General features: G+C 38.5%; 1 protein-coding gene across 2 annotated transcripts; it reads left to right on the plus strand.

Moving 5' to 3' along the window:
* The first annotated feature begins 20 nt into the window (after window positions 1–20).
* On the plus strand, window positions 21–19,488 carry FASTKD1 (FAST kinase domains 1). Of its 2 annotated transcripts, none has more exons than XM_071434957.1 (17): window positions 21–154; window positions 1,819–1,978; window positions 3,400–3,486; window positions 4,248–4,749; window positions 5,113–5,181; window positions 6,050–6,175; window positions 7,351–7,749; window positions 8,833–8,943; window positions 10,107–10,238; window positions 11,204–11,690; window positions 12,439–12,553; window positions 13,012–13,140; window positions 13,907–14,038; window positions 15,055–15,168; window positions 15,448–15,586; window positions 16,549–16,666; window positions 17,655–19,488. In XM_071434957.1, the coding sequence occupies exons 4-17, from the start codon at window positions 4,415–4,417 to the stop codon at window positions 17,742–17,744; spliced, it is 2,496 nt and encodes an 831-aa protein (XP_071291058.1). In that variant the 5' UTR covers window positions 21–154; window positions 1,819–1,978; window positions 3,400–3,486; window positions 4,248–4,414; the 3' UTR covers window positions 17,745–19,488. The 2 variants fall into 2 exon arrangements, with proteins under 2 accessions (XP_071291058.1, XP_071291057.1); XM_071434956.1 differs by lacking the exon at window positions 21–154 and adding an exon at window positions 584–705.
* Window positions 19,489–20,369: the final 881 nt, after the last annotated feature.

The following is a 20,369-nucleotide window of genomic DNA, read 5'->3' on the forward strand; positions in this document are numbered from 1 at the left end:
AGCGCGGGCCGTTCGCGAGGAGCCCGAGCGGCTGGGGGAGGGGCTCCCGCCTCCTCGGTCTCGTCAGCGGCGCTCCGCCCCTCTCGCGGCCCCGCCGGGCCGGGCCCGAGCGGGCGCGGCGCGGGAAGGAGCCGGAGGGGCTGGAGCGCGGCAGGTACACGGGCCCTTCCCAGCCTAACGTGCTGGAGAACAGTGCTGCTCTTCCCCGCCGATGGGCCCGCGAAATGGCCAAGGGCCGGTAAATGAACCGTCCTGCACGGTGCTGGAAGCGCGTAGGGTTCCTCCAGCAGTACACCTCGCTAGGGCTTGTAAAGAATTAAAACGGGAATTTAGGCCAACTGTGCAAAAAATGAGTAACTGATAATAGTATCCCATATGTATGTATTGCAATTCAAAGTTAATGTATCTTAAAATTAAGGAATGAAAGTTTATGGCAATGCCTAAAGTTGTGAGCACCTTCAAAATTAACTAAGACTGGCACTGAAGTATGTACCTCCTTTGATGGGTTTTAAGTCTAACCAGTAGGCATTTGGGTCAATAATCACATACATAATGAGAAGTAATGGAAGTTATGTGACTGGCTGATGAGAAGTTTGTTTGAAGTAAAAACCCCAATGATCTTATGGTTTTATGGAAAATAACCCGACAAAACCAGTTTAAAATGTGAAACTAACACCTGTGAGTTCTGGAATCCTGAAGAAGCTGGTGAGTGAACATCTGTTCAATAAATCAACACTGGCTTTAGTACAGCATGCTTTCTTAAGTCTTGCTTTCCTCCCCTATGTTTCCAGTTTAAAATGTCACTGCATTATCTAGCATTTTTAATTTGGTTTAGGCATTATTTTATTTTATCCAAATGTACTTCACAAGTCAAAAGTGAAAAGTTCAGCATCTTGTAAATGAAAAATCTGTATGATTTACAGAAGTCTCCTTTATTTGACCATGGAATTGTTTTCTGCTACAGTTTTCCTCTCAGATGCCTTGGAATTGTTATGTGAGTTTGCACAAGGCCTGACGTTCTTGAAAGAGGTACTTTATGTGCCACCCTTTGAGCTCACCTGGCAGAGTTTGGGTCTCACTCTGTTACTTGCACGCCTGTGTAAACTGTAACTGGGGTAATCTGGAATTTGTTAGCAAGATGATACAGAACCTGTCCAAGTTATAAATACCACAATTACAAAAATTGTAATTAATCCAGTTTGAAAAAATTACATGCTCTTTTTCAAAAATACTACAGACCTGTGATAAATTACGTTCTATTCTATTAGTTTGAGTGAGTTCCATATTCATAGGTATCCAATATATTAGGAGGTGACAGACAAAAACTAAAACCCCGAAACATTTGATAGACAGCTGCAATACAGCTGGTCAGAATTGGTCATGGTCATGGTTCTGTTTTTTGGATAGAATTTAGAGCAATCTGAGATTTTTATCATTCTTTCTAAATGTCTTTGCTGCTATCAATGGTGGTGAGAAAAGGTCCAGAAAAATGACCTGGAGCTATGCACATTCCACATAAGCAACATACTTGTTGCAAGATATATTAGATTAGATTTCTCCCCTAAAACTCATTCATTTTAAATTTATTGTTGTCGCAAAGCATTAAAAAATGGTACAGTAAAATAACATTAATTGCACTACAACAAAGCCTAGCTCTTCAACTTTACCCTTCCGAACTTTGTGCTTTTCCTAGGCAGGGAAGACTTCCTTCCCCCCCCCCCCCCGGAATGGATTATAAAAACGTTGCTTTATTTAATATGCAATAGTCAGTATGAGCCTTGGACCTTTTTAATTATTATTTTTATTTCCTTTGGACAGTCTTAACTGGCTGGACTTTTCCCTTTCTCCCTACGCTTCCTGGGAAGTGCTGTGCCTCGGGGCATGCGCACGGCGAGTGACGGCGCCCGGGCACGTGGAGCGCTGGGGCTGCTGCCTCCCGCGTCTGGAGGCTGGAAAGCAGGAAGGGTCCTGTGCAAAGGTAAACCCAGAGCTTCTCCTCGGCTCCTGCGGAACTGGCTCCTTTGCCTTCTCGTTTAACCCCGCCGGGCGGTGGGGTTTACCGTGTGACGAGCCCTCGCTGAAGCCAGCGCTGGCAGCCGCTGCCGCCCCGCTCCGGCCGGCAGCTGTGCCGTGCGCGCCCGCCCGGTGCCTCAGGCGCGCAGGGAGCGCCCCTCAGCGGTGCCCCTGGCCCCCGGAGGCGGGAATGGAGTCTGGCGGCGCGGGTCGCGGCCCTCCTGCTCGGCTCGGCCCGGCCCGGCCCCTTCCCGCGCTCTCTCCGGGGCACTCTGGGTCAGGATTCCCCGCGGTGCCGGAGCGGGCGGGCTCCCCGCGGGAGCGGTGCGGCGGTAGCGCTCCTACCCGGGAACGGGGGTGTTGTATTCCCGCGGCCGGGCTCACGGGAAATGAGGCGAGCCGGTGCCTGCACTGCACAAGCAGCTCTCTGAAGCCTTACTTACTTAAATCTCTAGTAGTTCTTATATTTGGGGAGTGGTGAGTGTCCACATTTGCTCCTTTTTGAAAGACTTCCTGGCTCGCTGTGTTTTGTAATACAGACTTAAAAGTGCTAATTTTGTTTCAACCGATAGAAAATAATTTTAAAGACCTTGTCCTTCTAGTGTGTGTTTTGCATGGTAAGTAGGACATCTTAGAAAGAGTTCTTTAGGTAGATCCAAATTTCTCGTTTTACTCTATGTTTGAAAACATCCGATGTTTTCTATTGATGAACTTTTTGAAAGATACTGGAATTTACTATGATTTAAAAGGTGTAAAAGTTTGTGGTAAATCACTTGCATCTGCTCAATGGAATAGAGAAATATTTTGAAGCTTCCTGTGAGCTGTTTTAGATAGAGATCCTGGTTCCCCAACAGTATGATCTGCAAGGTCTTTGGCAGCAGGAGAAGGGGAAAGGATGTGGCACAGAGATTTACAGGAAACTGAGTCTGAAGGTTTTTATATTTACTTCAGGTATCTACTTTATCCTGACTTCTTGCACTTAGCTTGCCACTACTGTAGGAAGTAAATTCTTTCTAAAGGCAACTACCGTATGAAAAGAATAAAAGTAATATCTGAAAAGGGACTATAAAGCAAATCATTATTATAAAAAGTACTTAATACATAGTATGTGAAAAATTTGTACCTTCTTTTGTATTCTTTCATTTTGAATAGGAAAGAAAAGATTTCTTATTATAGCAGATCATAAATTAAAATTACTTCATTTTAGCTTTGCTAGTGTCTGCCCCAGTGTCAGTGACAGCAGTGTAATGCAATGTGCTGTATAGCTTTTTGTTCTAGGAAGAGGATTGTACAGATGTCAAAGGAAATCCACCTATATCCATCTTTCTGGAATGATTTCAGTACCTTGCACAGGCTGCACAAATAAGGTTTTTTCTTCCTCAACAGACCTAGTGGGTACTGCTGCCATCGCCTTGATAACATTGCACTAATGGAATCATGCCTACAGTTGAAGAGCATTCAGGTTTGCTGAAGGTATTGATACTTTTAGTTGTTAATGATTATATTTTCTAAAGCAAGATTTGCAAGCTTTTCCATGATCTCTAAGTTCAGGGAACTTGATGAGGCTTCTTTGGTGTACTAAGGCTTTTATCACTTGTGGTTTGTGTACTCCAGCTTGAAATCAATTATGTAGGTTGTAGAACACAGTTGTTAGCACTCTGTACAAATTGGGGTATATTCTAAGAAAACAAATGTGTACTTAATAAATTTGATTAGATAAGGCTGTAGCTTCTATTATAATTTGGAATCAGGTTGCTTTTCTTTAGTGCAGTGGCAATTTCAGCTGATGGTATGTGATTGATCAGTATCCTGTAATACAAAGGTGATCAACCTTCTTGACTAGAAGCCATCTCACTTCATTTTTCCACCAATAGTTGTATTTTCTGGCAATTCCTGGAACCCAGTTTGGGATTATGGCCTAGTGAGAGCAAGCCTCCCTTAGTCATGCAGTGCTGGAATGTTAAAGTCTTCAGCTTTTCCTTCTCAGTAGTTGCATTGATAGCACATGTGACCTTTTAAAGGCAGTTTTATAAATTTAAAAACTTACCAAGTGGACTAACTTCACAGTACTTGTGAGCATGTCAGTGTTTGATGTTGGGAGCTTTTCTATGAGAAGAGTCCAGGCTGTAGGTTCTCCTTAAATTTATCTTACTTAGAACATCATCAGTAGAGACACTGATTTTTACTTTATTGTTGTGACTGAAATTAAGCACTTTGATACTTTCTCATTTCAGGTACCTCCGAATTGACTTCTTAATAAAGTGACCATACAGGCTCAAAGAAAAATGGTCTTCTGTTTTTCAAATATTTGAGTTTGTTGTCTGTAGCAGCATGGTTTTCTGTGAAAAGTGAAAGAAGAATCTTTCTGGACAGTTTAAAGCTAGCTGGTAGGATTAGCAAAATGCTTTGTTTGAGGCAGGTTTGCTTGCTCACACTGAGGCGTTACCAAGCTCGGGCTCTGTGTCGTGATCTGCTTCTGAGCCAGATAAATGGCTGCACCCATGAAGATGAAGTGTTCAACCTTGTTGGAAGAAACAAGGCCAGACTTTCTGAAAAGCATGTGGGAATTGCATTGAGCATGCTGTGGCAATTGCAAAAGGAGAGGCCCTTTCTCTCAAGGACTAGTGACTATGTAAGAAATCACTCCCAGTTTCTCACCCTTTGCGTTTTGGCAGAAAACAAGGTGGAACTCATGGAAGATGAGGTGATAGTGGACACCTTATACAGCATCCTGAGGTAAAGAGCATTAAATACATTTTGTATTTGGTAATAAAAAGAGAAAGAATTTTGACTACAGGGCTATCTCATAAGGAGACTGTGATGAGACTGCCCTGCCACAGCTTCTGCACTCTTGACTGTGTGACACAGCATAATGTCCTGTGCCTCACTTTTGGAGATACAGGCAGAACAGATCTGTTTTGCAGTCCCATTAAATATGTTTTATGACTATTATGAATTCTGATTATTCATGCACAAATGTTTACAATCTGTTTGAATGGAGAGAATGATAGAAAAGTAAAACATTGTGATAAATAATGAAAAGACATATGTCTTATTTCCTTATAACTATTGAAGTAAAGCATTGTCTGTATTTTGCAGGCTCAATGTTGAAGACCACGTTTCTCTAACAAAAGTGCTTGTTACAGAAGCATGGAAAAGATTAGAAAGGCAAGTATTGTCCTGCTGTGCCTTGTGAAAGGTATAAGTTGCAAGCATGATTTGCTTCATGTGAGGTTACTCAAGAGTTCTCAAAGAGTATTTATGATTAAAATATAATGAGTGTTTTAAATGTCAGTTGTATTTTTGAAGGTTTTGAAAATGATACAAATTATTTGGTACACAAATGCTTGAGAGATTCAGATACTGCAACAAGAGGGTCCAGCATTTGAGATTTTGGAATATATTGTCTGTCTAGTATTATGTATTTGAAGTGAATTGCAGGTTTTCATATTTACAATTTTACCTCAGTGCTTGCTGTCCAGGTCTTAAATGGTTATTAGAACCATGCTTATCTCAATTTTTACAAAACATTTTGTATTTAAACAGCAACATTTTCCATTTGTGCATTTTGTTGTTGTGTTTTGTTGTCTTTTGATTCCTTTTTGGAAGAGGGATATTGTAGTTTTGACTCTTTAATCTTGGGATAATGGCAGAACCGAGTGTCAGTCTTGGTACCTGCATCACAGAATTGCTCCTTCTTTATACGTGGAGCATCTTGAAGTAAATAAATACAGTGTAGCTTGAAAGCAAAATTATATTCAAGTAATAAATTGCTCACATTCATTTTATCCACTTGACATAATTGCTTGAGAATATAATCTTTATAGATTTCTCAGGCTGGTTAAGTGAAGTACAACTAGTTCTTGTAGAACTCCATATAAACACTTTGGTTTTTTGCTTAGATACTTTGTTTCCTTGTTTTGTAATTTGACTATAACCTTGGGTTTTATAGAATTGTTAAAATATTTTTGTCTTTAATTATTGATTAGAAATAAAAGGTAGATATCCTGTTTGACTGTCTTTAATGTCTTGACAGGCTTAGCTTGCCTTGTCTGTCTAAATTCGCTCTGTGCTTATACAAGCAGCACAGGCACTTCAGTCCCATAATTGGCCAAGTAGCTCATATTGTGGACATGAAACTGGATTCTATACAGGATATAAGGTAAGTGTCAGAAGCAGAAGAAACAAAATGTTTCAATTACTGGTCTGTCTTTTCTGAAGACTTTGCCTTTTTCTAAGCCGGAGGTTACTTTGCTTCACTTGGGGGTTTGTGGGAAAGAAGTGTTTTGTATTTGTGCATTGATTCACAAGAGAATGCATTTTCCCAATGACTTTACAAAGAATTTCCTTATAACCAGTCTAAATGATTGAAACTACAGCTTGATTGTTTAGTTTATAGAAATTTAATTAATTTCCACTGTTCTACTTACAGTACTGCAGATATTTACAATCAGCATTATCCTGATTCTAAACATAGACTTTTTTTTGTAATTTAGAGGCTATTGACTCACCAGAAGATGCTTTTCTCCCTTGACATTGATAGTTTCTCATGTCTACCATGACATGTCTTTCTTAACAGCAGTAAGGGGTTTTAAAACAATAATATGTTTATTTATCTTCAGAGCATTGTTTTTCTGGTCAAGCTGAATTAATAAATTCTCTCGCTAGCATGTCTAGCACGTTACCTTCATATTTAAACTACTTTAAGCATAGCTCTAGTCAAAGAAGACCAAGATAATTTTTTTCTTGTTTCTGTTCCCCTGGGGCTGTTAAAGCAAAGGCTTCTCTTTCTTTCTTCTGCTTTATATAGCACCAGCAGTCCCACCACTGATTTTTTTCAGATGTGAAGAGCCTGCTTATGAAACTCTTTGAACAGGACTGCATTTCTTTACTGAAATCACTTTCTCTATTGTCGTAAGTTTTATTCCCCTAGGAAGGGATTCTTTCTTTAGGAGTGACAATGACTCTTCTCCCCATCCTGTCACTTGTGAATTGTTCAGGCTTCTTTAGTGTCTACTGAACATTAAAGATATTTTAGCAAATATGAATCAGGCAAATCAGGGTCTTGCCTTAGGCAATCACTTTTATCATGTGTAACTTTCTAAGAGATGGCTGAAAAATTCAAATCATTTCAGAAGTTCACTGAAAGCAGAATCTTTACTTTAGTAGGATAAATGGTTTTTACTCATCCCTGTTTTCTGGATTAGATTTAAAATTCTTTTTGCACAGAAGCCACCTGAACTACCATTAATTTCTTTTTGCACTTCATTTAATAAATATAAAATGTATTGCTTACTATATTCAATGTGTAAATAGGAGACTTTTTGAATTTTTTAGGATCTTGTCAGTTTTGATGATCAGCATATCTGAAGTTATCACAGAGAGTTTTCGAGATCGATTACTACACAAGGCTGAACAGCTGTTAGAAGAAGAGCATGAAGTCCACTTCAACTATGCCAGAAGAATACTACAGTTTCTCCAAAATGTTCAACTGAGACATCATCCAGTGCTAGAAAAATGCAACAGGATTTTCCTTAAAAGTGCCTCCCTTCTTGATATACACAGTATTAGTCATATTTTTGGACTGTATGAGCAGCTGGGTTTTGGCAGTGCTGAATTTCGCTTGATTGCTAAACAGCTGCTATCTGAAGCTATAGATGATTATTATGATCCTGAGACATTTGCAAAATTATTTTTTTCTCTTGGGCCTTTGGCAGGATCTAAGGTTAGAGAAAGGTAAGTTTATTAATCACTTTGTCTTATTTACGATACATGTATTCTTACACAGAAATTAAAAATGTACCTATGTTTGGAGGAATTTCTGAGCCCATCTGTGAGCTGAGCCTTAGGTTTCCTGGTTGTAACAGTGTAGCAATGGATGATTTCATCATGGAAACACTGTCAAAGCAGTATGTTTTATTAAGAAGTTGAATCAGATCCATCAATTAAGGGGGGTGTGAATGCTGTTATGCAAGGCCATCCTGTAGCTCTGTCTCTTAGATTACAGCCTTCCTTTCACACTGGGTGGTAGTAAAAACATTTCTGTCTTTCTTTATGCAGTGATATGTGTTGCTTTTTCTTTTTTAAGACTGTCAGTAGCTGAAAAAGACTGAGTCTTGTCCTATATTAGACTGCTGACATCCTGTTCTTTATGAAAGATCGTCATCAGGGAACACTTCAGCATTTATTTAGAGCATAGTATTATGTGACACTTTTTTTTTCTCTACCTGTTTTTCTTGTGCCACAAAATCCTGTTTGGGCTTGACATTACTCATGGGTCTCTCAAAGCCTGCAGTTCTAGGCAGAATTTTCTGTATTAATTACAATGAGTCATATTTCCTACTTCTCTTTGTGAACATTTCCTTTATTCAGAGATTTGCTGCAAGCCTGTGTTGGTTTGCCATAGCTGATTTAGTTCCAAAAGCTTTTCTTCATTTTTTTTAATTTATATTGTTTGTGATAAACATTGGATTTAATTAACACAGAACCAGTTCAGTTCATGTTTGATTCTGTTATCTGTAGCTTGCTGGTCGATTATGAATTGTTCTGTGTCTTAGAGTACCTTCCCTACTTCTTGTCTACTTTTAGAATTGTTGGACTTGCTGTTTTCTAGCATCAGAACAATATGCACTGATCCAACCCCATTATTTGTGCTAGACAGACCAGCTGTTCAGAAGAAATGTCCACAGAACAAAAGTCTCTAGTTTGGGATAATTTTGCTTCCAGAAATAGTCTTTGGTTCTTTTCCTCATAGGTAAAGAAAATGTTTGCCAGAGATTTTCAACTGTTTTTCATTGGAAATTGTCTTTTCCTCTTTAGGTTGCTGATAACTGCAGTAAACATGGCAGAGGAATTTAGCAGTCATCAAATATTGCTGATACTGAAAACTATGCGGAAAATGAAATGCAGAAATTCTCATCTAGTCAAAAAGTAATGGTTTTTATATTACTAAGATGTTGTATTCTCTAGGTAAACTTCCATTTAGTGTGGAAAACTTTGACATATCCAGTAAGTTAGGAGCAGCACTTGCACACAAGTTCTTATACACTATAACTTATCGGCTATTACAGATTCTAGAATATTGCAGTTTGACCCAGAAGTAATTGAGGCAATTTAGGGATTTTGAAGAAAGGCATTTCACCCTTACCAAGTTACTGTTGTATAGCATCTGTCTAATTTACAAATCTGTGATAAACTTCACCTCTAACAATTACTGTGAACTCGGGAGAGTGCAAATGAAATGTGGTAAGTTGCAGAGAACATATCCTGTCTTGAAGATCCTGTTACTTTTGTGAATTATTTGTTCAAAAGTCATTGTGTCCTATTTTGGACTATTAAAGCTTGTGTTTTTTAGAACCTGGGCCACATTTTCTGCAGTTTTGAACCGAAAACTATTTATAGGGAGGGGTAGTGTCTGTCATACAGTGAATGGAAAGGAAGTTGATGTTTTAGGCACAGAAGATGTAGCATTAGATATGTCAGAGATACAGCAGAATTAAGTGCAGGTTGTGAACAGTTATTGGATTGAAGGTACTTGTATGAATCAAATAGATCCTTGAAAGAAAAAGGACATACTTGTGTTCTGTGGCAGAAAGGGATACTAAAAGGAAGATCAGGTGAATTAATGCCTTTTGTTCCTGAGTCTCACTGTCTAAAGAAGGTCTTAAAGTATTATCTTTCCCTACAAATCTATCCCCCTCTGCAGCTTTAGACCAGCACAGCTGTAGCAACCACTGTTTTGTGAATGTGGTGGTGCTGGAGCTGCTGATGCTGTTCTAGTTTATGTTCTGGGTCCACTCTAAATTGAACAGATTGTGAAATCTGCAACAGAAAATAGTAGTGTGAAGTAGCTGATTTGTTGTGATGACTTTAATTTTTGTTGTGTGGCTTTAATTTTGCAATTCAGTAAGTGGAGAGAGGCTGCTCTAAATGGAATAGCATCAAAATCAATGTGGAGACGAGTGCAGGTGTGTAAAACCCTCCCCACAGGTACTGTGCATCACAAGACACCTCTATTTCATGTGGCACATTGGAGCTTGCAGTATCTTTTGTATTAGCTTAATACCATGTAATCTTTTCCTCTTTAAATTCAGGATGGCTTCTGTTCTGCAGAGACACTTGGACAGCTATCATGTATTACAGTTGGTAAAGTTAACACAGTACTTGGTGGTGTTGCATTGCCAGGATCTGGAGCTGTTTGCCAAACTAAAAATGTTACTATTAGGGTAAGTGTGTATTCTTGGAAATGTAGCTATTTGAGTTTTAAACAGTTTTCTACTTAGGATTTTAAATAGCAGTCTAAGATGTTAGTGTTCCACCCATAAAATACGAAGAAGTAACAAAGTGTTACAAGTATTTGGTTTATTAAACATGTAAATCAGATGATGGAAAGTAGATGTTGTCTTGACTAGAAACCCAACAGTAGTATCTGCTAATATATGGTACCTTTTAAAAATATTTTTTCCCTTTTTCTTCTGACCACTGTAATATAATGATGTTGAAATGACAATAAATTTTGATTGGTATTTGATAGGATGGGTAGATATTAATATTGTATTTGATGTTTGACCGAAGAAGTAATGAAAAAGAGACAGAATGCCTTGGTTGGGACAAGTGAAAGTGTGACACAGAAGTACTCTTTTGATTGAAGAACCGTCCAGTTAGTTCTTAGGCTTCTACAGAACAACAGAAAGGTGCCAGATACGAGATCTTGCTTTGATTGCTCAGCCTCTATGGGAATGTAATGCCTTGGCTGTACATATCTTTTTGGTGGATAATGTCCTCATGTTCCTCAGACTCCTTAAAACCTGGTGCTCCCTAGGACAGAAATCACAGAAATTAACCAGGCCCATAACCCCACAGATTACCTTGACAAATGTGGACCTTCTGGCCTTACTAAGAACTTCTGTGTTCATCAGTAACAGGTGGAGTCTCACCAGCTGACTGAGCTGCTCATTGTCTTCTTCCCCTTGTTCAGTTTTGAACAAATTAGAAGGAAGAAGTTAGTCTCACTGAAAAAAAAAAGATGTGTGAATTTCTGCCAAGTGATTAATATTCTTCTTATTTTATATTTGATGTGCAGCTTTTGACTTCCAAATTAGAAGTTTCAAGCATGCAATTTTTTTTGTTTTGTTTAAATATTTGCACTTTGTCACTACTGATGGGCTTTTTATTTCTATCTCTCTTCCAGTTATTTAAAATCTAGTGTGATACCTGCTGATACTGCAGCTGTAATTCGTGTTCTGGCCATGCTTCCTTCTTTCCAAGTGGAGGAAATGATTATAAACAAAGCAGCAGCAGTTTTGCCTCAATGCAGACTCCATCATTTGAATTGCATTGCTACAGCTCTTGTCAAGTGGAATCATCATGGCCAGTTTCACTGGCAAAACAGCTCTGAGCTGTGTGCCAAGCTTCTGCAAAAACTCAATGACTGTGCATTTCAGAGGCTTCAGAAAGCCAACAACTTAAATCTTCTGCTGGAAGAGCTTCCATATGTGAATGGAGAGTGGTTTGAAGAAGTCCTGAATGAGGAAACTCTGGCCATGTGTCAGCACTTGATAGATCAAATAACATGGGCAAATGTTTTACCCTTGTCTTTTTTCCTCATAAAATCAGAGCACCGTTGTCCTGCATTATTTGACAGAATCGCATCTGTGACTGTTGAAAATATAGACAAGGTGTCCCAGTTTTTCTTTCTATCCACTGTGAGTTAGTCAGTAAGAAAGGACACATCAGTAGTTGATGTGTTTCAGAGCACAATCCACACATGTTTTTAAGAGTTTTCTTCAGCATAGCTGATTTGGAGATAATGTTTTTTTCTGCTTACTTAAAGCTGTTTTACTTCTATGTGTCTAAATTTGCGTTTATCATTAATTTTCATTTCTTTTTTATTGTTCACTCAGTGTTAGGTCAGCCATAATTTACATTCAACTTTACATTTGACCATCTTAATTTTTTTTAACTTCTTGAGAAATAGTCACATCACATGGTAGGTATTTTAACAGTATTAATTGTTGTGGGGATTTCCCCAATGGCCTGTCTATTTGGTCAAAATTACTCTTTTTTTCATACTGTCTTTTTTCTCATTCTCCATCTGTTGTTCATATAAATCTTCAATTTTATTCTGTTGCAGAATGAGTTTCTTTAAGAACATTTAATGCAAAACCTTCTTAAAAGGTTCTTTAAGTGTATAGGAACACTTGGATCACCTACATGAAATAAATTTGAAGTTTTAGTTGTGGCTCCAATTTCAACAATTTTATTTTTTTGTTATTTTCTCCAGAGAAGTTGACCAAAAAAAATTAGAAAATAGTTCATCTACTCCTAAATCTCCAAATTCTGAATTAATTATAAAGCTTTTCTTTATTATGAAGCTATAGTAGGATATTTTGCCGTAACTTGATTTAGGATGTCTTTTTTTTTCAGATTCTCACCTCTGAAATCTATTTTATTCTCTTCCTTTTCTCTGCTTTGAATTATGACCCTCCTGACAATGAAGAATTCTTTAGGAGTTGTATCCAACATCTTACTTCTAACTTGAGTAAGTGCACTAGACAAAGATTTTTACTGAATGAAAATGGGAATAGAATGGAATTTGATTAAGCAAAGAAAAGATGTTACTGCTAGTACTCTGCCTGCTGGGGTTAAACCATCACAAATATTCAATTTTAGGTTTTGTTTCACCTGCTGAAAATGACTCTTGATAAGGGACTAGCAAAGGAATTTTTGGCATAGTAAAAGATAAGTGAAAATTCTGATTAATTCACTGTGCTGTTATTGGTTAGAATTGTTGTGTTCCCCAAGGAAACATCATTTGGGAACAGGATACATATTGCGATTCATGACAAAGAAATAGTTAAAATTGTGGAGGAAGTAGGTATGGATTTGTGTTGTACATTAAGATGGAAAATCAGATGATTTGAGAGGCCAGGTAAAGGGCATTGCAAATCCTTTCAACTTTGTCATGTATTAATATGGGTTTCTCTCTGGTTTTTCAAGGTCATCTTGAAAATTATCACTTGGTGCTGCTTGGTCATGTTTTGGCAATGGCTGGGTATTTTCCTCCAGTTCTGATAACAACCATATTTAATATTTCTTTCCTAAGCAAACTGGATGCTCAACTTAAAGGTAGCTATCTAGCTTTTGATGAATTTGATTGTGTAGCATTTGGCATAAAATGCAATTTGGACTCACATATGACTTGAGATATAGAATTACTCTTTAAATGATTCTGCTTTTGGGAAAGACACCCTCTTTATAATATAGTCATAGTTTGAGTGCTAAAAGGGCAGAAATGAACAAAAATATGTTTGGTTTTTTTTTTTTAAAGTACAGACCTGTATTGCAGATGAGAGAAAGTAATATAAAATTAATTTTATAGTCAACTTATTGCACTCAGTATTTAATAATTCTTCAATTTTATTGGAAATAAAATTACCTGACTGTGGTGTTTATTACTAGAAGTAGTCACAAAGCTGAAGGAATAATGTGGGATCCTTGTCTTCAAGAAATGCATCCTACCTGTCTCTTCTCTCTAAATAAGAGACTGAGTGCTTGACTGTTTCATTCCTCTCTACCCATCTGTGTTGTTCATTATCAATGTACTCTTGCCATTTTGCCCTCAACTACTGGCTTCTATTGTGTAAATTTAATTAATTTCTGTCTTCTGTCTTCCTGTTGTTCTTAATGTTGAGCAGAGCTGTGTTTTTTTCATTTATTATCTCAGGGATTTTGAGAACCTTTCTAAAATTCTGCAGCATGAGTTGTATAAATGCCATAGTATACAGATATTTGCATTTCTAGTAAAAGATTCAGAAGTTACCATTTAATTCAATTTGTTGGATTTTTCACATTTCAGTTCACACATTTCTATGTTGGTTTTTTTTTTAATCAGTCCTGCCTGATACGGTGAAGCAGAGGGTCCACTCGAGCCTCATGAAATTGAACAGAGCAGTCTGTCTGGAGTGCCCAGAGTTTCACATCCCTTGGTTTCATGAGCCATACTGCCAACGTGTCTTTCATAACAGTAAGTCATTTAGGACAGGAAAGCTGCCCTTGTTACTCACAATAGTCTATTTTTTTAGAAATATACTAAATGTTTCTTCTAAAGCTGTCATACTGACACTAGCACACAATAGATGCACACCCCTCTCTGCTGAGCATTTTGTAGTGCAACCACTTATTAGTGCAACTGGGAGCAAACTGGTTTTCCTTGTGAGAATTAATGTAGTAGAGATGGGTTATTTCTGCAGAAGAATTAAAATTTAAGTACACAGAAACTGGGTATATGGCATGAAGGATGGAAAGGCAGGAAGATCATTCTGTACTGGAGAGATGGGTCATTTTGCTCCCTGCTTCACTTACAAAACTGAACATTTGACTTAAATTTTTCAAGGTAAACATTTCTACTGCCTCCTTTTGAACTTAATCCTCCCTTTTTCTTCACAAGAATCAAGATCCATCAGGGATGAGAGATAGAGAAGTAGGCTAGTGATCAAGTGTCGCAGCTGAGATCTTTCAGAACAGTAATCAATTCAGAATCCATCAAATGCAAACACAGGATCTCCTCCACTGATTCTCATGGGGAGATCTGCTGTGCTATCCACAGAACTCGGCTGCTTTGTCTCTAAGACTGAAGATGTTTAATGGAGCAGGGTGTTAATCTGCAACGCACAGAGAAGTGGCAGATAGTGGGGTATGGCTGTAATCAACCCAAGGTGAGTAAATACATGTCTAAACATAACTAAAAGCAAATAAAATCCACCAGGTGAAACCTAAAACTTGAGGTTTTGTAGTATGTGAATGAAAAAATCCTAGGATCTAAACTCTGGATTTGAAATTTACTTAATAGCATGCACCTGTCACTTTCAAGCTAAAATACGAGCACTTTGTCTCTGAATTATGATGGAATAGCACTCGGGATCCGTGGAAAAGATTTAATTCCGTAGCCTGGCTGTCAAAAATACAATGTCTCAAAGCACTATTTTCAGAATTTTGGCTGTGGAAGTTTTGATGTATGAATTCTTTATTTTGTCTTTGTAGGCATGAGCCAAACAAATCCACAGCGACAGCATATTCAGAGAATGCTGACAGAGATCTTAGGAGGGAGCCATTACTCAAGAGTATCTGTTCTCACACCGTACTACTATGAAATAGGTGAGAAGTTAATACTCTAAAAATTGTTATGAAGTCCTTTCATATCACTCTTGTTACCGAGATTAGGAAGTTCCTGGTCATGTGGCCCCAAAATAACACAAGATATTGCAAAGAAGAAATTGTTGTATAAAATACAGTTTCCAAAATGTTCTTTGTAGTATTAATAATGTTGGGTATCTCTAATTGTGGCTATCCATTTTTCTACAAGTAAACATTGTACAGATCAAATTCTTTCATTTTTATTTTGTCAGTAAACAGGTCTGTTTTGTTTTCTGGCAGATTTTGAGTGTGTCCTGGATGTAAATAAAAAGCCTCTTTCCTATGCTCAGAATATAGCTTTGGGTGGTGTGGGGGGAATACCCTTGAGACATGACATCAAGGATGAAGGGAGAAAGGCTCTGCCACCAGGAGCTCAAAGGTCAGTACATTGAATTCTTGTACATTGGCTTACATCCACTTTAGATTGGGTTTTTGATGCTCATGTTCTAATGTTCTGTTCCTTTTTCCAAAGTCTAATGAGGTTTAGCCTTCTGGGGTGTGGTGGGTTAGCCACAGCTGCTCCCTCCCATTTGCAGGGCATGGCTCATGTCCCTGCAGTGTGATGGGGGAGAGAACGTGGAGGGTAACAGCAAGGAAGAAAACTCCTGGGTTGCAATTAAGACAGTTTAATAAGTGTAGGGGGAAAAAAAGGAGGAGGGAGAAACAAAGCAATGGATGGCCATGCAGTCATTCACCCACAGCAGACCTGTGCCAGAGCAATGGCTGTGTGGGATAAAGTCCCCTCTGCTTTACTGCTGAGCATGATGTTGGATGGTGTGAAACACCACTTCAGCAGCTGAGGTTCCCTCCCAGCTGTGTCCCTTGCTCTTGTCAATGCAGCCTGTGTGCACTGTGGGCACAGGGGGAGAAATAGGGAAGGCTTTGATGCTGTGCAAGCACTTTTCAGCAGTAGCCAAGATATCAGTGTGTTATTGACAGTTCTGGTCACAAGTTCAAAACACAGCATCATACCAACTGCTATGAAGAAAGTACCTCCATCCCAGCCAAACCCAGTACAGGTTCTTGACATGTGTGTCGTGAGATTGGAATACTGTTTTCCTCACACCTTTTCAAATGCAAACCTTGAAAATGTTGGTTAGTTGTTTTTACCATTGGAACCAAAACTGATGCAGGGAGAAAATGCTTTTTCTGAATTCAAGTATCTCTAGATAAATAGGAGGAAAATATTTTGTCTAATTCCAGGGAGTTGTTTAATTTTTGTTTTCTGATAATTGTCAGGTTTGTCTAGCCTTGCTGTAATTATCAGTACTGAACTAGAACTGTCACTTCTTGCTATTCAGGTAGGATGTGGAAGTAAATGCACATTTTTACTATTTGCAGAATTGCTTTGGAATTTCTTGATTCAAAAGCTTTTAGCAAAGATTATTCACATCATCTGAAAGGAGAACCTGCAGTGAAAAAGCGACACCTGGAAATGCTGGGGTACCGAGTCATTCAGGTGAGCAGTCAGCAATACTTTGTGTCCTTTCTGGATTGTATCAGCAGTGCAAAATGATCCATTTTCCTCACAACAGATTTAGAGCAGTTTTATCTTAAAAGCACCTACTGGGAGAGAGCAATTTTTGTAGTTGGGGAGAAACTCCAAGCTGTTCTCAAAATGATTTAAGGACTTCACAAAACACATACCTTCTCTGAAAGAGGGTGAAGCAAAGCTTAAGTCCCACTCTGCCCTTACTGCAGGCAAACTAGCAATCTCATTGCAGCCTGAGTAAAGGAGAAAAAGTCAAATGAGAGTTTCAGTTCAATTCACTGAAGATTTCTATGGTAGAAAAAGATTGAACATACCCTCCTTGAGTGATAAGACAATTTGGCAGCTGCCAGACGGGATATGGATGCTGTTTGTCTGCTGCAATGGTAGTGCTGTGACAAGGAACACTAGAGGCCAGACATAATTCACCACCAGCACTGAAACATTTGGGAATTGGAGATTCATTAATGCAGAGGCTCCTATATATTTAATTACTCACCTAACCTAATTTTAGATAGAATCCTTCTTTAAGCTTAAATTTTGTTAGCTGGGTTTTTTTTTAAACAGAATAATCATCTTACATGTTACACTACTCATACACCATTCCAGTCTGCTACATTAGCATTACAAACTACAGTGACCTGGGATTTTTCTCTCAATTTGGGTTTTAAAAGAGGGGAGGGTGTGATGGAGTTGTCACAGCCTATATTGTGTGGGCATCTGTTTTATATCTCTGCAACTATGCTGCTTTTTAGAAGCAGACTGACTGTACTTACATAAAGGAGAATCTTACAATAAAAAATGGATCTTTTCAGTATTAGAGTAAGCCAGGCTTTTGGGAGGTGGTAAATATCTTCAGGTGAAGAACAACAGATATCAGAGAGCCTTTTCTTTGCTCTTATGTGGTATGTGGCTTATACCAATGTTAAAAGTCAGTTTGTACCATTCTGTTCTACAGATTCCTCACTTCGAATGGAATTCTATGGTTCTGTCAACAAAAAGTGAACAGCTGGAATACCTGAGACAGCAGCTGTATGGAATACAGTGATGTCAGACATGCAGTCTAAAGCACTTTTATAAAACAGTTTATGTATCATCAAACATCTCATAAAATCTCTTTATCTGTATCAGGTGGGCTAAGGCTTGCCCAGGTCATCAGCTGTAAAGAGATTTAATCCTTATTTTGTTAGGGATTGCAAAAGGCAGGTCACAGTGGGCTGTGAAGATGTGGTAAGGATGCTTACACTTTCTCGTTATCTGGAAGCTATTACAAGCACATGAATCTGGCAGTTTTGCAGTGAAATTACATTATTATTTCCTAAATAAATAGCACAGAAGCTTAGCCAGACAAAAAACTCTCCACAGAAAAAGTTGGATATATTATTGACTAGGAGAGCGGAGTCAGCAATCTACTGGAAACTGTCTATCCTCCACTATGTGACAGAATGAGCAGCTAGGAATCAAACAATATCTGAAATGCAGATTTTCTAAGAATAAGGCTGCTTTTAGAGCCATTCAGTTTCCATTCTCAGAACAGAGGTACTGTGGGGAGAGTGTTGTGTGGTGAGGAACCTCCAGCTGCTTCTCCTACCCTTAGATCTGGTATATGCAGAAGAATGGCTGAGCCTTCTGGAACACCTTCACATACTGGAAAATCCAGCCAGGGTTTGTGCAGGAGGTGTAAGATACTGAGATGTAGAAGGAAGAAGTGAAGAGCCAGGAGAATGTTCATTGTGGAGCAGTAACTGCAGGGGTGTCATGCTTGGCAAATCATCCCATTTCCAGAGGCAGCCACACTGTGCCTACAGCTGCCATCACCTTAGGGTGACTGCCAGCTGTGCCTGTTTTCTCACATGTGCAAGAGGAGATATTTTCTTGCTTATTTAGTAGAAACAGAACACATTCTTTTATCACTTCACCTGAAACCTGGCAGAGATAAGCAACTGCATATCTGAATTGGCCGTTATGCATCTGGCTGTCACCTTTTTTTCTACTATTCAGTAGCAGAAGAAAAATGTTTTATTAACTGAATACAAGGCAGGACAGGAATGGAAAGTCAGGAAAAACCAACAGAACTGATTTAAGCTGTAAGGTACTTTCCTCCTGAGGCAGCCCTCATGTTTGTGGGATGACTGACAAAACTAGTAGTCTAGACACTTAGGGTTATCAAATGGACAAAGGCTCCAAGATGTAATGACTGCTTGGAGGAAATGTCATTGAAGGCACAGCACATAGAAAGGTTCTGTGTGCATTATATTTTGTATAAAATGGAGAAAACAATCATAAATATAGGTTAGTATTTCAGAAGGTGGACTACCTGTCAAAGACTCTCGCATGACTGTGTTTCTGTACAGACAGCCTTCAAGCAGCAGCCTTGGAGTGTCAGTGGCTGAAGTTACCAGTCAGGGTGGTCATGTTTGAGCTGAACCCTGCTTTTCAGAGTTCTAGCAGTCACTGTACCAAGGCAGTTTTCTTCAAATTATGTATGGATAAAGTTATGAGTATGCACAATGGGAAGAGGATTAAAACTTGTTATGAGTGGTCCAGAAAGGGCATTGAAGAAAAGCAAAAAAAAAAGCAATTCAGTAAAAAGTGTTGTTCTTGATTCTTTGCACTCATTCTTTCTATATTAAATCAGCAAGTGTTAGAGCAGATGAGTGGTGTAAACCAGTGATCTAACTGGAGCCAATAAACATAGGTGCTAAGCACAGCTGCAGATTTGGGTACTAAAGATGCCCCCAGATTAAGTACTAGTTGTCAATAACATACTGAAATAAACTATGATGGCTGTGCCTCTGCATATGTTTACTTCTGTCTCATAGGAGGGCAATGCAAGAGGTCATTTGATAGCTGGCATTGCTATTCAGTCAGGTGTGGTGGCCTTCTTTTCCAATTTAGATTTAAATTTATGAAATCCTTTAGACTGATGACAGCCTCTTTATGCAATGGAGAAATCCTTTGAAGAGCTACTTGACAAAAAAATGGTAAGTTCTGAAGAAGAAGAAAACTGAGTGCTTTACTTTGGGCAAAGGCTGTACTAAGAGATCTGTGTCCTGTCAATATGATAGTGATGATGAGCTAATCACTCAAAAAAGATGCCATCAAGTGATACTTTTATAGTTTTAAAAACAAAGTTTAATTGTTAAAAGTTTCAACATCAAAATGCATCAACTCTATAGTAAATGAAAAAGTCCTCTCTGTCACAGGTATTTGCTAAAGATAGCTCTTTTAGGACTTTTTCATTAATGCTTGCCATTGACCTCAGATCTCTGAGAAAACTTCCATAAAATATTTGCTTTGGAAATAAATATAAAAGCATTAAAAAAGTGGAAAATCCTTGTTATCAGAAGTCTAAACACAGTAGGTAAAACAGTAGAGCTACTAACCTTATAAACTTCTCTCTCTACCCTCTCCTCTGTCTACTAGTATAGCTTTGGCTGAAACTGGCTTTTTTTAGGCCACATAATATTAAGCCACTTTTGTTTAAAACATTCATTTCAATTCCAAGCTAAATTTTTTTTGAGGTCTGGGATGAGAATATTTCCAAGATACCGCTGAAGAGTGAAGGATTTACATACGTTACTAAGAGGGGAAATCTGACCTTACAAACAGCCAGTTAGAATAATATTAGCTACCTAATAGTTGTATTTAACTTAACAATTAATTCATGCAC

Source organism: Agelaius tricolor, unplaced genomic scaffold (assembly GCF_023055355.1).
Source record: "Agelaius tricolor isolate 1412-34295 unplaced genomic scaffold, bAgeTri1.0.p SCAF_10, whole genome shotgun sequence".
NCBI lineage: Eukaryota > Metazoa > Chordata > Aves > Passeriformes > Icteridae > Agelaius > Agelaius tricolor.

What these genes read in the sequence shown, in the direction of transcription:
- FASTKD1 (XM_071434957.1), top strand. Translation starts at nt 4,415, where the DNA reads ATGCTTTGTTTGAGGCAGGTTTGCTTGCTCACACTGAGGCGTTACCAA. An exon ending in CTAAAAATGTTACTATTAGG is followed by an intron (nt 10,239 to 11,203) that starts GTAAGTGTGTAT and finishes TCTCTCTTCCAG; the next exon opens with TTATTTAAAATCTAGTGTGA. An exon ending in CCAACGTGTCTTTCATAACA is followed by an intron (nt 14,039 to 15,054) that starts GTAAGTCATTTA and finishes TTGTCTTTGTAG; the next exon opens with GCATGAGCCAAACAAATCCA.